At 45.4% G+C, this 19,354-nt stretch overlaps 1 protein-coding gene across 19 annotated transcripts in view; it reads right to left on the bottom strand.

The window, feature by feature from the left end:
- The window catches only part of DRP2 (dystrophin related protein 2), a 1,527,660-nt gene that overhangs the window by 942,116 nt on the left and 566,190 nt on the right, over positions 1-19,354 (bottom strand). For all 19 annotated transcript variants that reach the window (XR_008847731.1, XM_056539136.1, XM_056539139.1 and 16 more), the window contains 2 exons: positions 10,034-10,302; positions 9,804-9,950 (listed from right to left, as the gene is read on the bottom strand). Coding sequence is in view for 18 of the 19 variants with exons in the window: in XM_056539136.1 (XP_056395111.1) it covers positions 9,804-9,950; positions 10,034-10,302 (416 nt within the window). In the remaining variant the exon portion in view is untranslated. The remainder of the gene's footprint in view (positions 1-9,803; positions 9,951-10,033; positions 10,303-19,354) is intronic.

Genomic DNA, 19,354 nt, shown 5'->3' on the forward strand with positions numbered 1-19,354 from the left:
CGATTTATACAGTCAGTACCCTAAAACACGTCTAGCCCAGTCTCAATGAGCACCTAAAACACACCCACACTGTTCTACTGAGATGTCCGAAGCTCCAACTACGCTTTATCATCTTGTTCTACCTCTTTGAGTCATCTGACTAAGTTCTCCGCTTACCTTCTCCACCTGGATGCGGACACCAGCCTGACGTAAGACGCCGCTCCGGCTCACCAGTCCCAAGATCTCCTAACCATAGACACAGTGCTCTCACCGCAAGTTGCTCCGGACCCACACAGGCCCTGCAAGGCCTGTACCACAAGATCTCAGTACTGTAGGTGGGAGGTACAGTGTACAATCTGCTAAAACGCTTACGGAACATTCACTGTTTGTGTCTTCTCTGACAATCAGAACGAGTCAGAGTATGTGGATCTAAGCACGTTAGTAGTCTTCCAATACATAACATCTTTATAGGACTGTGTGAGACCTGTTAGTAGACCCACAATATGATCTTACTCCTGAGACTGTAGTACTCATGATCAATCTAGAACAATTCCCTGTACATGTCCGAACACCAGTGGCTAATCTCTTGATGTCAACTAAACTTCTTATTATGAGAAAATAGGGATCTGATCTCTCTCCTAAACTCAACAAAGTCATTAATATGGTAAATCTGACTTAAAGCTATTTAAAAGGTCTATTCCATCGTACATTCTCAACATGCTAAATTTTTGAAATGGGGCAAACTTGGATATCAAGACCACAATGCTCTTCGCATTAAACTGGTTTGCCATAGAATTCCCCCTTCCTACAGTAAATGGTTTTCTCTGATCTCATCATCATAATCCCCACCACTGATCATCATGTTGAATTTGTGGTTTCACTTTCATATCGCATTGTAATACTATGCTACTTTATATTACTTAATTTGTTTGCATGTTTCAAGATTATTATACTACAATTGTCTATTCTGCTGACCTAAAGCTATTCCTTACTCTAAGAGCAATAGTCAGACAACAGTTGCAACTTGTTTCTCATGTACCCAATTTACCTATTTATATTTATACCTACGTGTGTACCTCCTGATCCACACATGCACCCTCAGTTTAGTGTGCATATGTTCTCAAGGGGTAGAGAAGAATAAGCACATCCAGACACTTCTGGCAGTGGCTTACCATGGTGAGAACTAGAGATGAGCGAACTTTTCAAAAATTCGATTCGGCCGATTCGCCGAATTTTCCCGAAAAGTTTGTTTCGATCCGAATTTATTCGCGGCGAATCGATGTTAAAAAAGGCTATTTCTAGCCTACATACAGCCTCTATAGGGGTATAGAATACTTTGCTGTGCCCTAAAACGCATATGGAGTGTGCTGGGGTAGTGAAATAATACTGTTATTCAGAATAGCATGCAGATTACCGGCATCGCTCTTAGAATCACTGCCGCACAGCAGCACAATGACAGAGCCTGGTGGTGGCATCAGTGTCAGGAGACCATATAGTGACTGAATGACATAGCGTGGACATGTTGGCAGCAAGAGGAGACCATTTAGTGGCTGAATGGCACAGCGTGGAGTTGGCTGATGCACTAGTACACTTCACACCAGGGCTTCACAATCCCCCCCCCCCCCCCCCCCCCCAAAAAAAAAAAAACACAATATATGAAATTTTTGTCAAAGATTTCTCATTGGTAGCACCCGATATCCAAAAATTTGAAATTTCCAGAACCAGGCCCCACCCCTGCGGCATCAGTAACCCATATATTGAATGCATGACATAGCCTGGAGTTGGCTGATGCAAGAGTACACACCAGGGCTTCACAATCCCCCCCCCAAAAACCAACACAATATATGACATTTTTGTCAAAGATTTCTCATTGGTAGCACCCGCTATCCAAAAATTTGAAATTTCAAGACCCAGGCCCCACCTCTGCGGCATCAGGAACCCATATATTGCCTGAAAGACACAGCCTGGAGTTGGCTGATGCACCAGTACACACCCGGGCTTAACAATCACCTCCAAAAAACAACAACATTTTAGAAATGTTTTAAAGAAATACCTTTGTGTAAGAACAAGCACATATCCAACAGTTTCCGGGCTTCACAATCCACCCCAAAAAAACGCAAATTTTTGGGAAATTGTGTGACAAAATACCTTTTTGTTAAAACAAGCGCATATACAGCAGTTCAGAAGACTCTATAATGCAGGACGGTGGACCACCCAAAGACATTCTTCTATAATATAATAAACCACACAATATGTAAAAAAAAATTAAATAATTGAAATTCCAAGACCAGGGCCCCACCTCTGCTGCATCAGTAACCCATATATTGCCTAACGGACACAGACTGGAGTTGACTGATGCACGAGTACACACTACACACTCGTCACCCGGGCTTCACAATCCACCCCAAAAGAACACAATTTTTTTCGAAATTGTCTGACAAAATACCTTTTTGTTAAAACAAGCGCATATACAGCAGTTTAGAAGACTCTATAATGCAGGACGGTGGACCACCCAAAGACATTCTTCTATAATATAATAAACCACACAATATGTTCAAATTTTTTTAAATAATTGAAATTCCAAGACCAAGGCCCCACCTCTGCTGCATCAGTAACCCATATATTGCCTAACGGACACAGACTGGAGTTGACTGATGCACGAGTACACACTACACACCCGTCACCCGGGCTTCACAATCCACTCCAAAAAAACGCAAAATTTTATCGAAATTGTCGGACAAAATACCTTTTTTTTAAAAAAACAAGCGCATATACAGCAGTTCAGAAGACTCTATAATGCAGGATGGTGGACCACCCAAAGACATTCTTTTCAAAAGTAATAAACCACACAATGTTTGAAATTTGGTTGAAAAAATTATTACATGTGTGTAAGTGCATCTGTCTCCAAAAAAGCAGATGGCAAAAGGATTCTATTTGCCAAAAATGATTAAGCAGAGTTAATCCCTCTCCATCTATTTTTTCATTAAAAAATCACACGCAACAAGCGTTCCGTTGTGTAACGGTAAGCATTCAAAATTAAATTTTGTTACTGATAAAATTACCAGTAAATTTTACAATAACACTACCCAAGAGTGTTTAAGTACCCCATACATTGCACCAGGAGCAGTCAGGAGTAGGCCTCAGCAGTACCCAAGAGGCTTTAATAACCCCTTACCTTGCCCGATCAATTGCGAGATCAAGCAATAACAAGTGTGTTATGGCCTCAGATGTCCTGGGCCGCACTAGCGCTCCACTGAACGGATTAGCGTCTCTCTATCTTTCAAGGACAGGTGCGTGTTGCACGCTGAAACCAGTTCGTGATAGGGATCTGGGATTGCAATTATTTAACCTTAAAACGAGGAATTACCAGTAAATGAGGGTCATAAGCTGGCATTTATTAAGTCCCTGCCCTTTGTACACACCGCCCGTCGCTATAAGCGATTGGATTAGTTAGTGAGTTGGTTAGTGAGGTCCTCGGATCGGCCCAGGCGGGGTAGGAGAAGGCCCTGGCAGAGCGCTGAGAATTTAACGATCATTGTTGAAATTTGCATTAAGCATGTATTTAGCTACTGCTAAACATCCAAAAATTTAAGGCCCAAGGCCAGAGGCACCAGGGAGGCAAGTATTTCCTGAAAGACACAGAATGAGTCTGGAGCATGCATTTGCAGTACCCAAGAGGTTTTCATAACCCCTTACATTTAAAGATCAATGTTTACATTTGCATTAAGCATGTATTTAGCTACTGCTAAAATTCAAAAAATTATAGGCCCAAGGCCTGAGGCACCAGGGAGACAAGTAGTTTGTGAAAGACAGAGAATGAGTCTGGAGCAGTCATTCGCAGTACCCAAGAGGGTTTAATAACCCCTTACATTTAAAGATCAATGTTGACATTTGCATTAAGCATGTATTTAGCTACTGCTAAACTTCAAAAAATTATAGGCCCAAAGCCAGAAGCTTCAGTTTTCCCCATATTAGGAGCATAGTTGTCCCCCAGATTAGGCAGCATAGATGTCCCCCAGATTAGGACCATAGTTGTCCACCAGATTAGGCAGCATAGATGTTACCCAGATTAGGAGCATACTTGTCCCCCAGATTAGGCAGCATAGATGTCCCCCAGATTAGGCAGCATAGTTGTCCCCCAATCAGCGCGGGCCGGTCAGAGCCAATCAAAAGGCCGTATGTGTCAAGCGGGCCGTACAATCCCCAGGTCTGCCCCAGAGGATTTCACAACCAACCACAATAGAGAAAATTTTGTTGTAGGAGCATGGTCAATCTACTCAGACTGATCTGTCATTGGTGGCTGGAAATTCTGGCTGATCCATCCCTGATTCATCTTGACAAACGTCAGTCTCTCCACATTTTTAGTGGACAGACGAGTTCGCCTTGGGGTGACTATGGCCCCGGCCACACTAAACACCCGCTCTGATGGCACACTACTGGCCGGGCAGGACAGCTTTTCCAGGGCAAACTCCGCTAGTTGCGGCCATAAATCGAGTTTGTCTGGCCAGAAGTCCAGCGGATCTTCAACGGTTGTTGGCAGGGTCATGTCGAGGTAAGCCATCACCTGCTGTTTCATGTCCTGCTCCATGTCCACCTGCTGCTGCTGAGTAGCTTCACCACTGAGGTGGTGGAGCCTTGGCTGGATGACGGAGAAAGCGGATAGCCACTGGGTGATGCGGCAGGCTGGACCACTACCTCAGAGCCACGGTTATCCCAGGCCGCTTTATGGTGGCGAATCATGTGTTGACGCAGGGCTGTGGTGCCGAGATTGGGACCCTGGCCACGCTTCACTTTCTGCCCACAGGTTTTGCATGTGACTGCGCTAAGGTACTCCGGATTCTTTATGAAAAATTTCCACTACTGCCACCAGCACGCTGATTGCCAACCGTGCTACCGCCTTGCTGCCTCATAGACAAAGAGCAAATCTCTTCGCCTGATGATGATGAAGCCCCAGCTTCTGCACCCGGCTCCCAATTGCGATCGGCTTCATCATCATCAAAAGATGTGTGCACGTCACTGATGTCCTCCTCGTGTTCCACAACAGTGTCTGCCTCAGGACCCTGAGCAATTGAAACACCGCCTCCCACGTCACTCTCCGCATCACTACTTGGCCGCCTTGCGGAGCAAGGGACGCATGTCTCCTCACATTCTTGGCTGCCCATTAGATGCTGACTGTCCTCTATTACATCGTCCTCGCTAAATAGTGGAGCTGAACCCAAAGCATGAGATACTTCTTTGGGAGAGGGAACAGCATAGGACAAAGGCAATGGGATTACAGGGACTGCTCCCGGGCCAAGTCAACTGGGGGTTGTGTCTGAGGAACCCACCAACTCTTGACTAGGGTTGTCAGATGTCGCTTGTGATGATGGGGATGAGTGTGCAAACCAATTGACGAGGAGAGATGGGTCGACGACACGACCGCTGGGTGTTAACGGGAGCTCAGGCCTATTGCTGCGACTCCTGCTGCCACTCGCCCCAAGTCTGCTGCCAACTCTGCCTGACGTATGTAGGCCTCTGCCCCTTCTCTGTGCACGTCCTGGCACTTCCCTGCCTGACATACTTAGTGCGTTTATGAGGGTATAGAACAGCAGCAAGCGATTACCTACGGCTGTCCTTTCAAAGTATATAGGCCCTAGACAGAATAACAGTTACTAAATAGTACACTCCTTTGTTGTATGTATGCCCTTTGCAATGATGAGCGCACTGTTAAGCGTATTTATACGCAGAAAAAAACTCTTTTTTTACACCAGCCAGTGTATACTAATGTGTGGAATAGCACTGAATTTAGCACCGAGACAGAAATACAGGTACTAAATAGTACACTACTTGGTTGTATGTATGCCCTTTGCAATGATGAGCGCACTGTTAAGCGTATTTGTACGCAGGAAAAACTTTTTTTTCTTGAATACACCGGCAGGTGTATAACGTGTGGTATAACACTTAATTTAGCACAGAGACAGAAAAAAAGGTAGTATATGGTACGCTATTTGCTTGTATTTAGGCCATTTGCAATGATAAGGCCACTGTTAAGCGTATTTTTACTCAGGAAAAAATTTATTTTCTTTAATACACCGGTAGATCGGTAGATGTATAACGTGTGGTATAACACTGAATTTAGCACAGAGACAGAAAAAAAGGTGGTAAATGGTACACTATTTGCATGTATGTAGGCCCTTTGCAATGATAATGCCACAGAAAAAGTGAATTTGTACTCAGGAAAACGTTTTTTTGCTTTATTACACCAGTAGGTGTATAACGTGTGGTATAACACTGAATTTAGCACAGAGACAGAAAAAAAGGTGGTATATGGTACGCTATTTGCTTGTATGTAGGCCCTTTGCAATGATAATGCCACTGAAAAAGCGTATTTGTACTCAGGAAAACCTTTTTTTGCTTTATTACACCGGCAGGTGTATAACGTGTGGTATAACACTGAATTTAGCACAGAGACAGAAAAAAAAGGTAGTATATGGTACGCTATTTGCTTGTATTTAGGCCCTTTGCAATGATAAGGCCACTGTTAAGCGTATTTTTACTCAGGAAAAACTTTTTTTTCTTTAATACACCGGCAGGTGTATAATGTGTGGTATAACCCTTAGTTTAGCACAGAGACAGAAAAAAAAGTAGTATATGGTACGCTATTTGCTTGTATTTAGGCCCTTTGCAATGATAAAGCCACTGTTAAGCGTATTTTTACTCAGGAAAAAAATTATTTTCTTTAATACACCGGCAGGTGTATAACGTGTGGTATAACACTGAATTTAGCACAGAGACAGAAAAAAAAGGTGGTATATGGTACGCTATTTGCTTGTATTTAGGCCCTTTGCAATGATAATGCCACTGAAAAAGCGTATTTGTACTCAGGAAAAACTTTTTTCTTTAATACACCAGCAGGTGTATAATGTGTGGTATAACACTTAATTTAGCACAGAGACAGAAAAAAAGGTAGTATATGGTACGCTATTTGCTTGTATTTAGGCCCTTTGCAATGATAAGGCCACTGTTAAATGGGCACTGTCACCAACTTTATTTTTTGATATGTTGTAGTACTTATGTACTACAACATATCTCTAATATACTTTTATTATTATTTTTTTCATTAAAAAGGTTTAATTTACATTTAAAAACCGGCTACTGAAAAAGGACTGATTTTGGAGTGGCAATCAGTCCTTTTTCAGTTAGGCTGCACTCGCTCCCTGCCTGTCAATTAGACAGGTGGGAGCGAGTGCATTGGCTCCCCGGCCACTGGCTGGGAGGCCACTCCTCCCGCACATCGCCACTGCTGCCTCGTTGCCGCCGCTGTCCCTGCACGCCCGCTGCCGGACTCTGCAGTAACTGCAAGTGTAATGAGGGAACGGGGTATGCAGGGCGGGGAGGGGGGGGGAGGAGGGAACGGGCTAGTGCCGTAGCGGGGGGGGGGGGGAGGAGGGTGAACGGGGTAGCAAAAAAATAAATAGGATGGTGGGAGCTACCCTTTAAGCGTATTTTTACTCAGGAAAAAAATTATTTTCTTTAATACACCGGCAGGTGTATAACGTGTGGTATAACACTTAATTTAGCACAGAGACAGAAAAAAAAGGTAGTATATAGTACGCTATTTGCTTGTATTTAGGCCCTTTGCAATGATAAGGCCACTGTTAAGCGTATTTTTACTCAGGAAAAATGTATTTTCTTTAATACACCGGCAGGTGTATAACGTGTGGTATAACACTTAATTTAGCACAGAGACAGAAAAAAAGGTGGTATATGGTACGCTATTTGATTGTATGTAGGCCCTTTGCAATGATAATGCCACTGAAAAAGCGTATTTGTACTCAGGAAAAACTTTTTTTCTTTAATACATAGGCAGGTGTATAACGTGTGGTATAACACTTGATTTAGCACAGAGACAGAAAAAAAAGGTAGTATATGGTACGCTATTTTCTTGTATTTAGGCCCTTTGCAATGATAAGGCCACTGTTAAGCGTATTTGTACTCAGGAAAAAAAATATTTCTTTAATACACCGGCAGGTGTATAACGTGTGGTATAACACTGAATTTAGCACAGAGACAGAAAAAAATGTAGTATATGGTACGCTATTTGCTTGTATTTAGGCCCTTTGCAATGATAAGGCCACTGTAAAGCATATTTGTACTCCGGAAAAAAAAAATTTCTTTAATACACCAGCAGGTGTATAACGTGTGGTATAACACTTAATTTAGCACAGAGACAGAAAAAAAGGTAGTATATGGTACTCTATTTGCTTGAATTTAGGCCCTTTGCAATGATAAGGCCACTGTTAAGCGTATTTTTACGCAGGAAAACCTTTTTTTTCTTTAATACACTGGCAGGTGTATAATGTGTGGTATAACACTGAATTTAGCACAGAGACAGAAAAAAAGGTAGTATATGGTACGCTATTTGCTTGTATTTAGGCCCTTTGCAATGATAAGGCCACTGAAAAAGCATATTTGTACTCAGGAAAAAAAAAAATTCTTTAATACACCGGCAGGTGTATAAAGTGTGCTATAACACTGAATTTAGCACAGAGACAGAGTAACAGGTGAAAAATGGTAAAAAGGCACTAAAGTCCACACTAATATGACTTATTTCTGAACAGCAGCAGGACCCAACAGTGCAGCACCGCCCAAAAAAAATCCAGGGATTAAACCCTAAATTGCACTCTGTCACACAATTCTGCGCAGCAGAAGATTTGTGGAGAAAAAAAAACTCAATAGAGCTGAAAAATGAGGAGATAAGATGCTTCAGAAAGTTCAGGCAGCTTGGAGATCTGTATGAGGCAGCTGACGGCTATCTGCCCCTCTCTGCTGCAATGCTCAATAACATGAATAGGAGGTTTAGCTATCAATGATCCTTCTCAGAGTAACAGCACAGCACTCTGCACTCCTGCCTTTCCCTAATGCTGATGTGACTAGCAGTTGCAGTGTAACGCTGTGGTATGAGCTATTCACACACACACACAGTCCCGTCCTCTCCATCTGAGTGCATAGATGAAATGAAGTGAGGCAAGATGGCTGCCGATTATATAGGGGCTGTGACATCACAGGGGTCAGTGAACACTGATAGGCTGCATCTCACATGTGGTTCTGGGTCAGCCCGCCTACCTTCATTCCCGCCGCTGTTTCCCGCCCTCCCATAATCCCCTGCCCCATGTACTCACATGTGGATCCGCCATCTTAGCTCTACAATAGCCTGGAATGCTGTAAAATGGAGTTTAATGAAGCGATTCGTGCGATAGAATCGCGGCGATATTCGTATTCGTTGCAAATCGAATTTTTCATGAAATTCGTAACGAATTCGGATTCGTCAAGTTCGATTCACTCATCTCTAGTGAGAATAAAGAAAAAAACATATTTACATCCAAAATACCAAATCCTTCTTTCCCCCAGAATCTCCTGTCAACATTCCTCCATACACATTAGGTAATTAGTGGATTTGACTAAATTATCTAACGTACTTGGGCATTTAAATCTTGCATATTAGTGCCAGTATAACTGCAGGAATGGATTACACATGGCGTACACAAAGGCCTGCATAGGACTGAAGACACAAAAAGGTAGGAAATCCTTTTAAGAGCATGTTTACAACGGTAGATTTGCTGTGGATTTTAACTTTCTAAATGAAGCTAACTGGAAAAATCCCAAACAAATCCAGATCAAGTATTACTACTAAGGTGCTTTATTTTTTATTCTAGAAAAGTACTGTTCTCTTGTCACACACTACTGGCACATGTGATTCTGTGTTATTCTTTTTTTTACTGCGAAGAATGCCCTTTATATTGACAGAGTAGTCGAAGTACTGATTGAACATCAACTGCATATACCTGGAGCTGTTTACATCGGTTGTTAATTTGTTCAAGCTCACGTGCATTTTCTATCGAGAGGTGTACATCACACAGGGCTAGCTGATGAGCAATGTCATTTGCCATCTTGATTGTGTCTTTTATAGGCATAATCTCTTCTTTAAACAGCTAAAAAAAACACAATATATAATTTCATTACATTTGTTAATACTGCACACAATAAAATATCAAAATGACACTTTCCTGTTTACCTTTGTAGCCTGGATGTGCTCAGGCAAGGAATCTATAAACAAATCTCCTATTGGTTCCCAAGTTGTTTGCACACTCTCTGCTTGACTTAGTGCATCTGTAGCTTCTTTCATTGAAACTCTTAAATCCCGAAGCTGCTCTAATGTCCTCTCCAGATGACGGTGCTGGTCTAAACTACGGGCTGATAACCTCTCCCACAGTTCACTAGCCACACTTGCTTGTTTCCAAAGTAAACGACTAAGACTCTGAGATCGACTCCTGGGAGAGGCATCTGGAAAAGTTTTAAAATAAATTGTTTAGGTGACCTGCACAAACAGCTTTGCTACAACATTCTGATTGGCCAGTGGAAATGAGTAATTACCAGCACTCCAACCATTATCAGGGGTTGCAAACGTCAAGTTTTTACAGCACATAGGTATATTACATGTATAAAAGGTAGAATTATGACTTATCAATAATTAATTTTTTCAGTCCGTCATGACAGAACACCAGTGTATGTCCCCATTGGTACTAATGGGTATAGGAGACATAATTTAAAAAGGCCCCTCTTAGAGCAACCTTCAGTGGTTTATAAATTACTTATTGGAGCAAAATTTTCAATAAACCGAAAAATAAGGAAGGAAATAAACAGGTGCAGTCATGATAGACTCATGAAAACCGAATTATCAGTCATAATTCTACCTTTTCAGATTGTTTGCATGACAGCACCTCTGGAGACAAACCAATTAAAATAATTTTGGGAGGGACCACATCCTATAGCATTTTTTGTCCAAATTTTGAGAAGAGGCTTTGTCAAGTGACAACCACATTGTCGCTCAACAAATCTGCTCAAGAGACACTGCTGATTTTACGCCCAGGAGACTCTCATGACTCTGGTTGAATGAGCTGTTAGGCAATCCCGTAGTTCTTTCCAGAAGATCTGTTGGTTTCATAGATGGTTGAGTTGACCCATCTTGGGATAGAGTTTTTTTATACATCATGAGCATCAATAGTTTGTTCTGAATAATTTTTTGGCATATTACAAAAGGTTAACAAAACTATATCTTGCAACCTGTGTAAGTCCTTAACATCTTTCAAAAGAAAGGCCAGATTTAATTTAAAAATAATCATGTTACGCAAAATGGTAAAACAAGGTTCCTAAACAGAGAAAGATTAATTTCCCCACTCATCCCCACTCAGGATTTAAATATAGTTCTGTTGGGGTTAAGTTACAAAAAAATTCAGAGCAACAGCGAGAATGAAACTAAAAATCTCTAAATTAACTAATGCTCGGCAATGCTGGAATCAAAAAAGCACCCTCAGGCTAAGTTTCCACTTTTTTTTTTTTGGGGGGGGGGGGGGGGCAAAAACGCCAATAAATACGCTGCGGACAGATGTTAGTTGCAAAAAACGTTGAAAAAGTTGAAAAAACGCTGCGGCCAGATGTTAGTTGCAAGTCAATAGGAAAACGTAAAATGCCTTTTCTACTTGGCGTTTTTCAGTTTGGCTTATTTTTTTATCCTTTTGCCATTTTTTCACTCCTCTTTGGCATTTTCCTGCTCCTTGGCAGTTTTTCAAAATCGCAGCAAGTTGAGACTATGACATTATTTTTCATTTAAATTGTGGCGTCTTTCTCCCATAGAAGTCAATGGAACTGAAAAAACGCCAAGAAAAACGCCATATAGGTTTTAACTTTGGCATTTTGTAGGCGTTTTTTATTCTTTTTTGGACTTCCAAAAAAGGATGGAGATACCTTTTTTTGTAATAAAATTTCATAGCGTACCATTAAAAAAATAATAATAATAATAATACAGTAGGGATGTAAAATATATCAACTATAATATATATATATATATATATATATATATATATATATATATATATATATATAAACTAAACGGGATGAGTATTTAATTCAGGGAGAATTCACCACTCCTGGTGTGACGGAGCTTTCAAGGGCCACTAAGCACTCCGCAGGCATTCTGGGTAGGGGAATATGCAAATCAGCTCATTACATCACCTTCTCAGGCGATGTTCCCTGGTATCAGCTTAGCTCCAGTTACGGAATATAAAAAGCTAATCGGGATTAATGCCAAGCCAGAAATCTCTCTCCAGAAGGAAAGAGTACCCATCTGCAGACAGCTGTTTCGGGGTTCTTGCCCCTCGTCAGTACAGAGCAGGGTGATCTGGCTTGGCTGAGATGAGGGGCCTTAGACCAACTAAACGGGATGAGTACTCATCCCATTTAGTTGGTCTAAGGCCCCTCATCTCAGCCAAGCCAGATCCACCTGGCAACGGCTCAACCTCTCTGACTGCTGAGATAAGCGCGGTACAAGGGAGTAGACAAGAGCAAGGTCGGACGTAGCAGAAGGTCAGGGCAGGCAGCAAGGATCGTAGTCAGGGGCAACGGCAGGAGGTCTGGAACACAGGCTAGGAACACACAAGGAAACGCTTTCACTGGCACAATGGCAACAAGATCCGGCGAGGGAGTGCAGGGGAAGTGAGGTATAAGTAGGGAGTGCACAGGTGAGGATACTGATTAGGCCTGCTGCGCCAATCAGTGGCGCAGTGGCCCTTTAAATCGCAGAGACCTGGCGCGCGCGCGCCCTAAGGAGCGGGGCCGCGCGCGCCGGGACAACACAGACGGGGAACGGGTCAGGTACGGGAGCCAAGATGCGCATCGCGAGCGGGCGCGTCCCGCATCGCGAATCGCATCCTGGCTGGGAGTAATATCGCAGCGCACCCGGTCAGCAGGTCTGACCGGGGTGCTGCGAATGAGAGAACGCTGCGAGCGCTCCGGGGAGGAGCGGGGACCCGGAGCGCTCGGCGTAACAGTACCCCCCCCCTTGGGTCTCCCCCTCTTCTTGGAGCCTGAGAACCTGAGGATAAGACTTTTGTCCAGGATGTTGTCCTCAGGTTCCCAAGATCTCTCCTCTGGGCCACAATTCTCCCAGTCAACCAAGAAGAATCTTTTACCTCTGACCGTCTTGGATGCTAGAATCTCTTTCACCGAAAAGACGTCAGATGAACCGGAAACTGGAGTGGGAGAAACAACTTTGGGAGAGAAGCGGTTAAGGATGAGTGGTTTAAGGAGAGAGACATGGAAGGCATTGGGAATACGGAGAGAAGGAGGAAGAAGGAGTTTGTAAGAGACAGGGTTGATCTGGCACTTGATTTTGAAAGGACCAAGATAGCGTGGTCCCAGTTTATAACTGGGGACACGAAAGCGGACATACTTAGCGGAGAGCCATACCTTGTCTCCGGGAGCAAAAATGGGGGGAGTTCTTCTTTTCTTATCAGCAAATTTTTTCATCCGTGATGAAGCCTGTAAAAGAGAATTTTGGGTTTCTTTCCATATGGTGGAAAGGTCTCGAGTCACTTCATCAACAGCAGGCAAACCAGAGGGCATGGGAGTGGGGAGGGGAGGAAGAGGGTGACGGCCGTACATCACGAAGAATGGGGATTTAGCAGAAGATTCGGAGACTCTGAAGTTGTATGAGAATTCGGCCCATGGTAGAAGATCTGCCCGGTCATCCTGGCGGGAGGAAACAAAATGTCGCAAATAGTCACCCAGGACCTGATTAATTCTTTCTACTTGCCCATTGGATTGGGGATGATAAGAAGAAGAGAAGTTTAATTTGATCTTGAGCTGCTTACAGAGGGCCCTCCAGAATTTAGACACAAATTGAACGCCTCTATACAAGACGATATGCGTGGGCAACCCGTGAAGGCGAAAAATGTGTATAAAAAATTGCTTTGCCAACTGAGGCGCCGAAGGAAGGCCTGGAAGAGAGATAAAATGTGCCATCTTGGAGAATCGATCAACGACCACCCAAACAACTGTGTTGCCACGGGATAAAGGCAAGTCAGTAATAAAGTCCATACCAATCTGTGACCAAGGTTGTTCAGGAACAGGCAGAGGATGAAGGAGACCAGCAGGCTTCTGGCGAGGAGTCTTATCCCGGGCACAGACAGTACAAGCCCACACAAAATCAACAACATCAGTCTCCAGAGTAGGCCACCAATAAAATCGAGAGATGAGTTGAATGGATTTTTTGATGCCAGCATGGCCTGCGAGGTTGGAGGAGTGTCCCCACTTGAGAATCCCGAGGCGCTGGCGTGGAGAAACGAAGGTCTTCCCTGGAGGAGTTTGTCTGATGGAAGCTGGAGAAGTGGAGATCAGACAGTCCGGAGGAATCATGTGTTGCGGAGAGGCTTCCACTTCAGAGGCATCTGAAGAACGAGAGAGGGCATCGGCCCTAATGTTCTTGTCAGCAGGGCGAAAATGGATTTCAAAGTTAAAACGGGCAAAGAACAACGACCACCTAGCCTGGCGAGGGTTCAGCCGTTGGGCAGACTGGAGATAAGAGAGGTTCTTGTGGTCAGTGTATATAATAATTGGATATTTGGATCCCTCCAGCAGGTGCCTCCATTCCTCAAGCGACAATTTTATGGCCAGTAATTCTCGATCACCAATGGAGTAGTTTTTCTCCGCCGGAGAGAAGGTCCTAGAAAAAAACCCACAAGTAACAGCATGCCCGGAAGAATCTTTTTGTAGAAGAACTGCTCCAGCTCCCACTGATGAGGCGTCTACCTCCAATAAGAAGGGTTTAGATGGGTCAGGTCTGGAGAGTACGGGAGCAGAAGAAAAGGCAGACTTGAGATGTTTAAATGCGTCTTCCGCTTGAGGAGACCAGGACTTAGGATTGGCGTTTTTCTTGGTTAGAGCAACGATAGGAGCCACAATAGTGGAAAAGTGTGGAATAAATTGTCTGTAATAATTGGCGAACCCCAAAAAACGTTGGATAGCACGGAGTACGGAGGGGCGTGGCCAATCCAATATGGCAGATAGTTTATCTGGGTCCATTTGTAGTCCCTGGCCAGAGACTAAGTATCCTAGGAAAGGAAGAGACTGACATTCAAAGAGAAATTTTTCCATTTTGGCATATAGTTGATTGTCCCGAAGTCTCTGAAGAACCATGCGGACATGCTGGCGGTGTTCTTCTAAGTTGGCAGAAAAAATCAGAATATCGTCTAGGTAAACCACAACACAGGTATATAGAAGATCACGAAAAATTTAATTTACAAAGTCTTGGAAGACGGCAGGGGCGTTGCAAAGGCCAAAGGGCATAACCAGATACTCAAAATGTCCATCTCTGGTGTTAAATGCAGTCTTCCATTCGTCCCCCTCCCTGATGCGGATGAGATTATAAGCACCTCTTAAGTCCAGCTTGGTAAAGATGTGGGCGCCTCGTAGGCGGTCAAAGAGTTCCGAGATAAGAGGCAGGGGGTAGCGTTTTTTTACAGTGATTTTATTAAGTCCGCGGTAATCAATGCAAGGGTGTAGGGAGCCGTCTTTTTTGGAGACAAAAAAAAATCCAGCTACGGCAGGAGAGGAGGACTTGCGGATAAACCCCTTTTTTAAGTTCTCCTGGATGTATTCCGACATGGCTTGAGTTTCCGGAGCAGACAGAGGATAGATTCTGCCCCGGGGTGGAGTAGTACCCGGGAGGAGGTCAATAGGACAGTTATAAGGCCTGTGAGGAGGCAAAGTCTCTGCTTGTTTTTTGCAAAAAACATCAGCATAATCCAGATAGGCCTTGGGAAGACCAGATACCGGGGGAACTACAGGGTCTCGACTGTGAGTACTGGGAGTCGGTTTAAGATAGTCCTTGTGGCAAGAAGTACCCCAGTTCTTGATTTCCCCTGTGGTCCAATCAAGGGTTGGGGAATGGCGTTGAAGCCACAGTAATCCAAGAAGAATTTCTGAAGTGCAGTTAGAGAGGACCAAAAATTCAATTTTTTCGTAATGGGGTCCGATGCACATTAAGAGAGGTTCCATGCGGTAACGCACGGTACAGTCCAATCTTTCATTATTAACAGAGTTGATGTGGAGGGGTTTGGCGAGACTGGTCACCGGGATGTTGAACCTGTTGATGAGAGAGGCCAAAATAAAGTTTCCTGCAGATCCGGAATCCAAGAAGGCCATAGCAGAGAAGGAGAAGGTAGAAGAAGACATCCGCACAGGCACAGTAAGACGTGGAGAAGCAGAGTTCACATCAAGAGCTGTCTCACCTTTGTGCGGAGTCAGCGTGCGTCTTTCCTGGTGAGTAGGACGGATAGGACAATCCTTCAAGAAATGTTCAGTACCGGCACAGTACAGGCAAAGGTTCTCCATGCGGCGTCGTGTCCTCTCTTGAGGTGTCAAGCGAGATCGGTCAACTTGCATAGCCTCCATGGTGGAAGGCACAGGAACGGATTGCAAAGGACCAGAGGAGAGAGGATCCGGGGAGAGAAACCGCCTCGTGCGAACAAAGTCCATATCCTGGCGGAGCTCCTGACGCCTTTCGGAAAAATGCATGTCAATGCGGGTGGCAAGATGAATAAGTTCATGCAGGTTAGCAGGAATTTCTCGTGCGGCCAAAACATCTTTAATGTTACTGGATAGGCCTTTTTTAAAGGTCGCGCAGAGGGACTCGTTATTCCAGGATAATTCGGAGGCCAGAGTACGGAATTGGATGGCGTACTCGCCAACAGAAGAATTACCCTGGACCAGGTTCAGCAGGGCAGTCTCGGCAGAAGAGGCTCGGGCAGGTTCCTCAAAGACACTTCGAATCTCCGTGAAGAAGGAGTGTACAGAGGCAGTGACAGGATCATTGCGGTCCCAGAGCGGTGTGGCCCATGACAGGGCTTTCCCAGACAGAAGGCTGAATACGAAAGCCACCTTAGACCTTTCAGTTGGAAACTGGTCCGACATCATCTCCAAATGCAGGGAACATTGCAAAAGAAAACCACGGCAAAACTTAGAGTCCCCATCAAATTTTTTCGGCAAAGATAATCGAAGGCTGGATGCGGCCACTCGTTGCGGAGGAGGTGCAGGAGCTGGCAGAGGAGATGATTGTTGAAGCTGTGGTAGTAGCTGCTGTAGCATCACGGTGAGTTGAGACAGCTGGTGGCCTTGGTGCGCTATCTGTTGCGACTGCTGGGCGACCACCGCTGTGAGGTCGGCGACAACTGGCAGCGGGACCTCAGCGGGATCCATGGCCGGATCTACTGTCACGATTCGGTTAGCTGGAGGTGGATCCTCTGTGCCAGAGAGGGATTGGCGTGGACCGTGTCGGTGGACCGGTTCTAAGTTGCTACTGGTATTCACCAGAGCCCGCCGCAAAGCGGGATGGTCTTGCAGCGGCGGTAGCAACCAGGTCGTATCCACCTGGCAACGGCTCAACCTCTCTGACTGCTGAAATAAGCGCGGTACAAGGGAGTAGACAAGAGCAAGGTCGGACGTAGCAGGAGGTCAGGGCAGGCAGCAAGGATCGTAGTCAGGGGCAACGGCAGGAGGTCTGGAACACAGGCTAGGAACACACAAGGAAACGCTTTCACTGGCACAATGGCAACAAGATCCGGCGAGGGAGTGCAGGGGAAGTGAGGTATAAGTGGGGAGTGCACAGGTGAGGATACTGATTAGGCCTGCTGCGCCAATCAGTGGCGCAGTGGCCCTTTAAATCGCAGAGACCCGGCGCGCGCGCGCCCTAAGGAGCGGGGCCGCGCGCGCCGGGACAACACAGACGGGGAACGGGTCAGGTACGGGAGCCGAGATGCGCATCGCGAGCGGGTGCGTCCCGCATCGCGAATCGCATCCCGGCTGGGAATAATATCACAGCGCACCCGGTCAGCAGGTCTGACCGGGGTGCTGCGAATGAGAGAACGCTGCGAGCGCTCCGGGGAGGAGCGGGGACCCGGAGCGCTCGGCGTAACAATGAGGAGACCATTGAAATGTGTGATTTGTTTATTTGAAATTTAAATCCAAATTTGTGTCCCGGACCCTGCCGTGTGGGTACAAAGGACCTAATCTCACAAGCACCCACAGGACTCATGTGGCCGTAAGATGTAGACGCAACGTCTCCATAGCCCTGACGGGCCATTTTTGTTTTTTGTACCTTTGTTTAAAGGGGTACTCCGCCCCTAGACATCTTATCCCCTATCCAAAGGATAGGGGATAAGATGTCAGATCGCCGGGGTCCCGCTGCTGGGGGTCAGTTTGTCCTCCCTCTCAGTGGCTATAAAAAAAGCCCCCATTCTGGGACAGTAGCGAGGGTCTAATTAGGTGGAGATCCAGAAGTCATCCCGCTGACGAATTTTGACAATTGAGGGGTCACTACGCAAGCAACTGAGGATGCATCGTGCCATTTGCGCCAGTGACTTGGAGGGACTACCTGCCTCCATTTCCACTGCATACTGCCACAGTGTGTCTGGGTCCTCTGTCTCGCCTTCCTCATAACCCTCCAGCTCCTCTGGCTGCTCCTGCTCCTCCTCTCCTGTCCGATGATTAGAAACACCGGCCATCTCATCCAACCTAAACTGTGCTCGGCTCTGCCCCTCATCATCCTCCTCCTCCAGTTCAGCCCCCACAGGGCTCATGTAGCCTTGAGATGTAGGCGCAACGTCTCCATTGCCACGACCAGCCATGGTTTCAATCATTTGCTGTAGGAAATGTAGGATTGGAATTACGTCGTTCATGGCGTAATCCAAGCGATTTACAAATAATGTGGTTTCCTCAAAGGGCCTCAGCAAACGGCAGGTGTCACGTATGAGCTGCCACTGGTTCACATTGGTTACACAGGGGAGTACTCCTATCTGCTTGGATCATCAAGAAATCGGTGATGGCTTTTATTTGTTCGAATAGTCTGTCCAACATATGGAGGCTGGAATTCCAATGTGTGGCAACGTCACAAATAAGACTATGTTGTGGGATACTGTTCTGACGCTGCAGCTCAAGGAAGGCGTGCTTGGCGGTGTACGAGTAGCTGAAGTGCATGCACAGTTTCCTTGCCATTTTCAGGATGTTTTGCAAATGGGGTGAAGACTTGAGGAAGTGCTTGACAACCAGATTCAACACGTGTGCCATACATGTTTCACACTTCCTTGTCGCAGCGCGGACACGATGTTCTTCCCATTGTCGATCACCATGGTACCCATTTCCAGATTTCGTGGAGTAAGCCATACTCGGATTTCTTTACGAATGAACTTTAGCAGTTCCTCCCCTGTGTGACTCCGTTCTCCAAGGCAAACCATGGAAGAACAGCTTGACATCGCCGTGCCCTACACACATGGTACGATGAAGGGCCACCGCGATTTGGACGTGCAGTGGAGGCTGAGGACACGGTGGAGGATGCGGAGGTGGCGTCGCACACTGTAACAGGACCAACTGCTTGGGAGCAAGAGCGTGGAGGAGGAAGCGGTGGAACCTATCCAAGTTGTTGTGGCTGTGCAAGAACCACATTTACCCAGTGGGCCGTAAAAGACAAGTATTGTCCCTGCCCGCAGTCACAGCTCAACACGTC

Source organism: Hyla sarda, chromosome 9, assembly GCF_029499605.1.
Source record: "Hyla sarda isolate aHylSar1 chromosome 9, aHylSar1.hap1, whole genome shotgun sequence".
Classification (NCBI taxonomy): Eukaryota; Metazoa; Chordata; class Amphibia; order Anura; family Hylidae; genus Hyla; species Hyla sarda.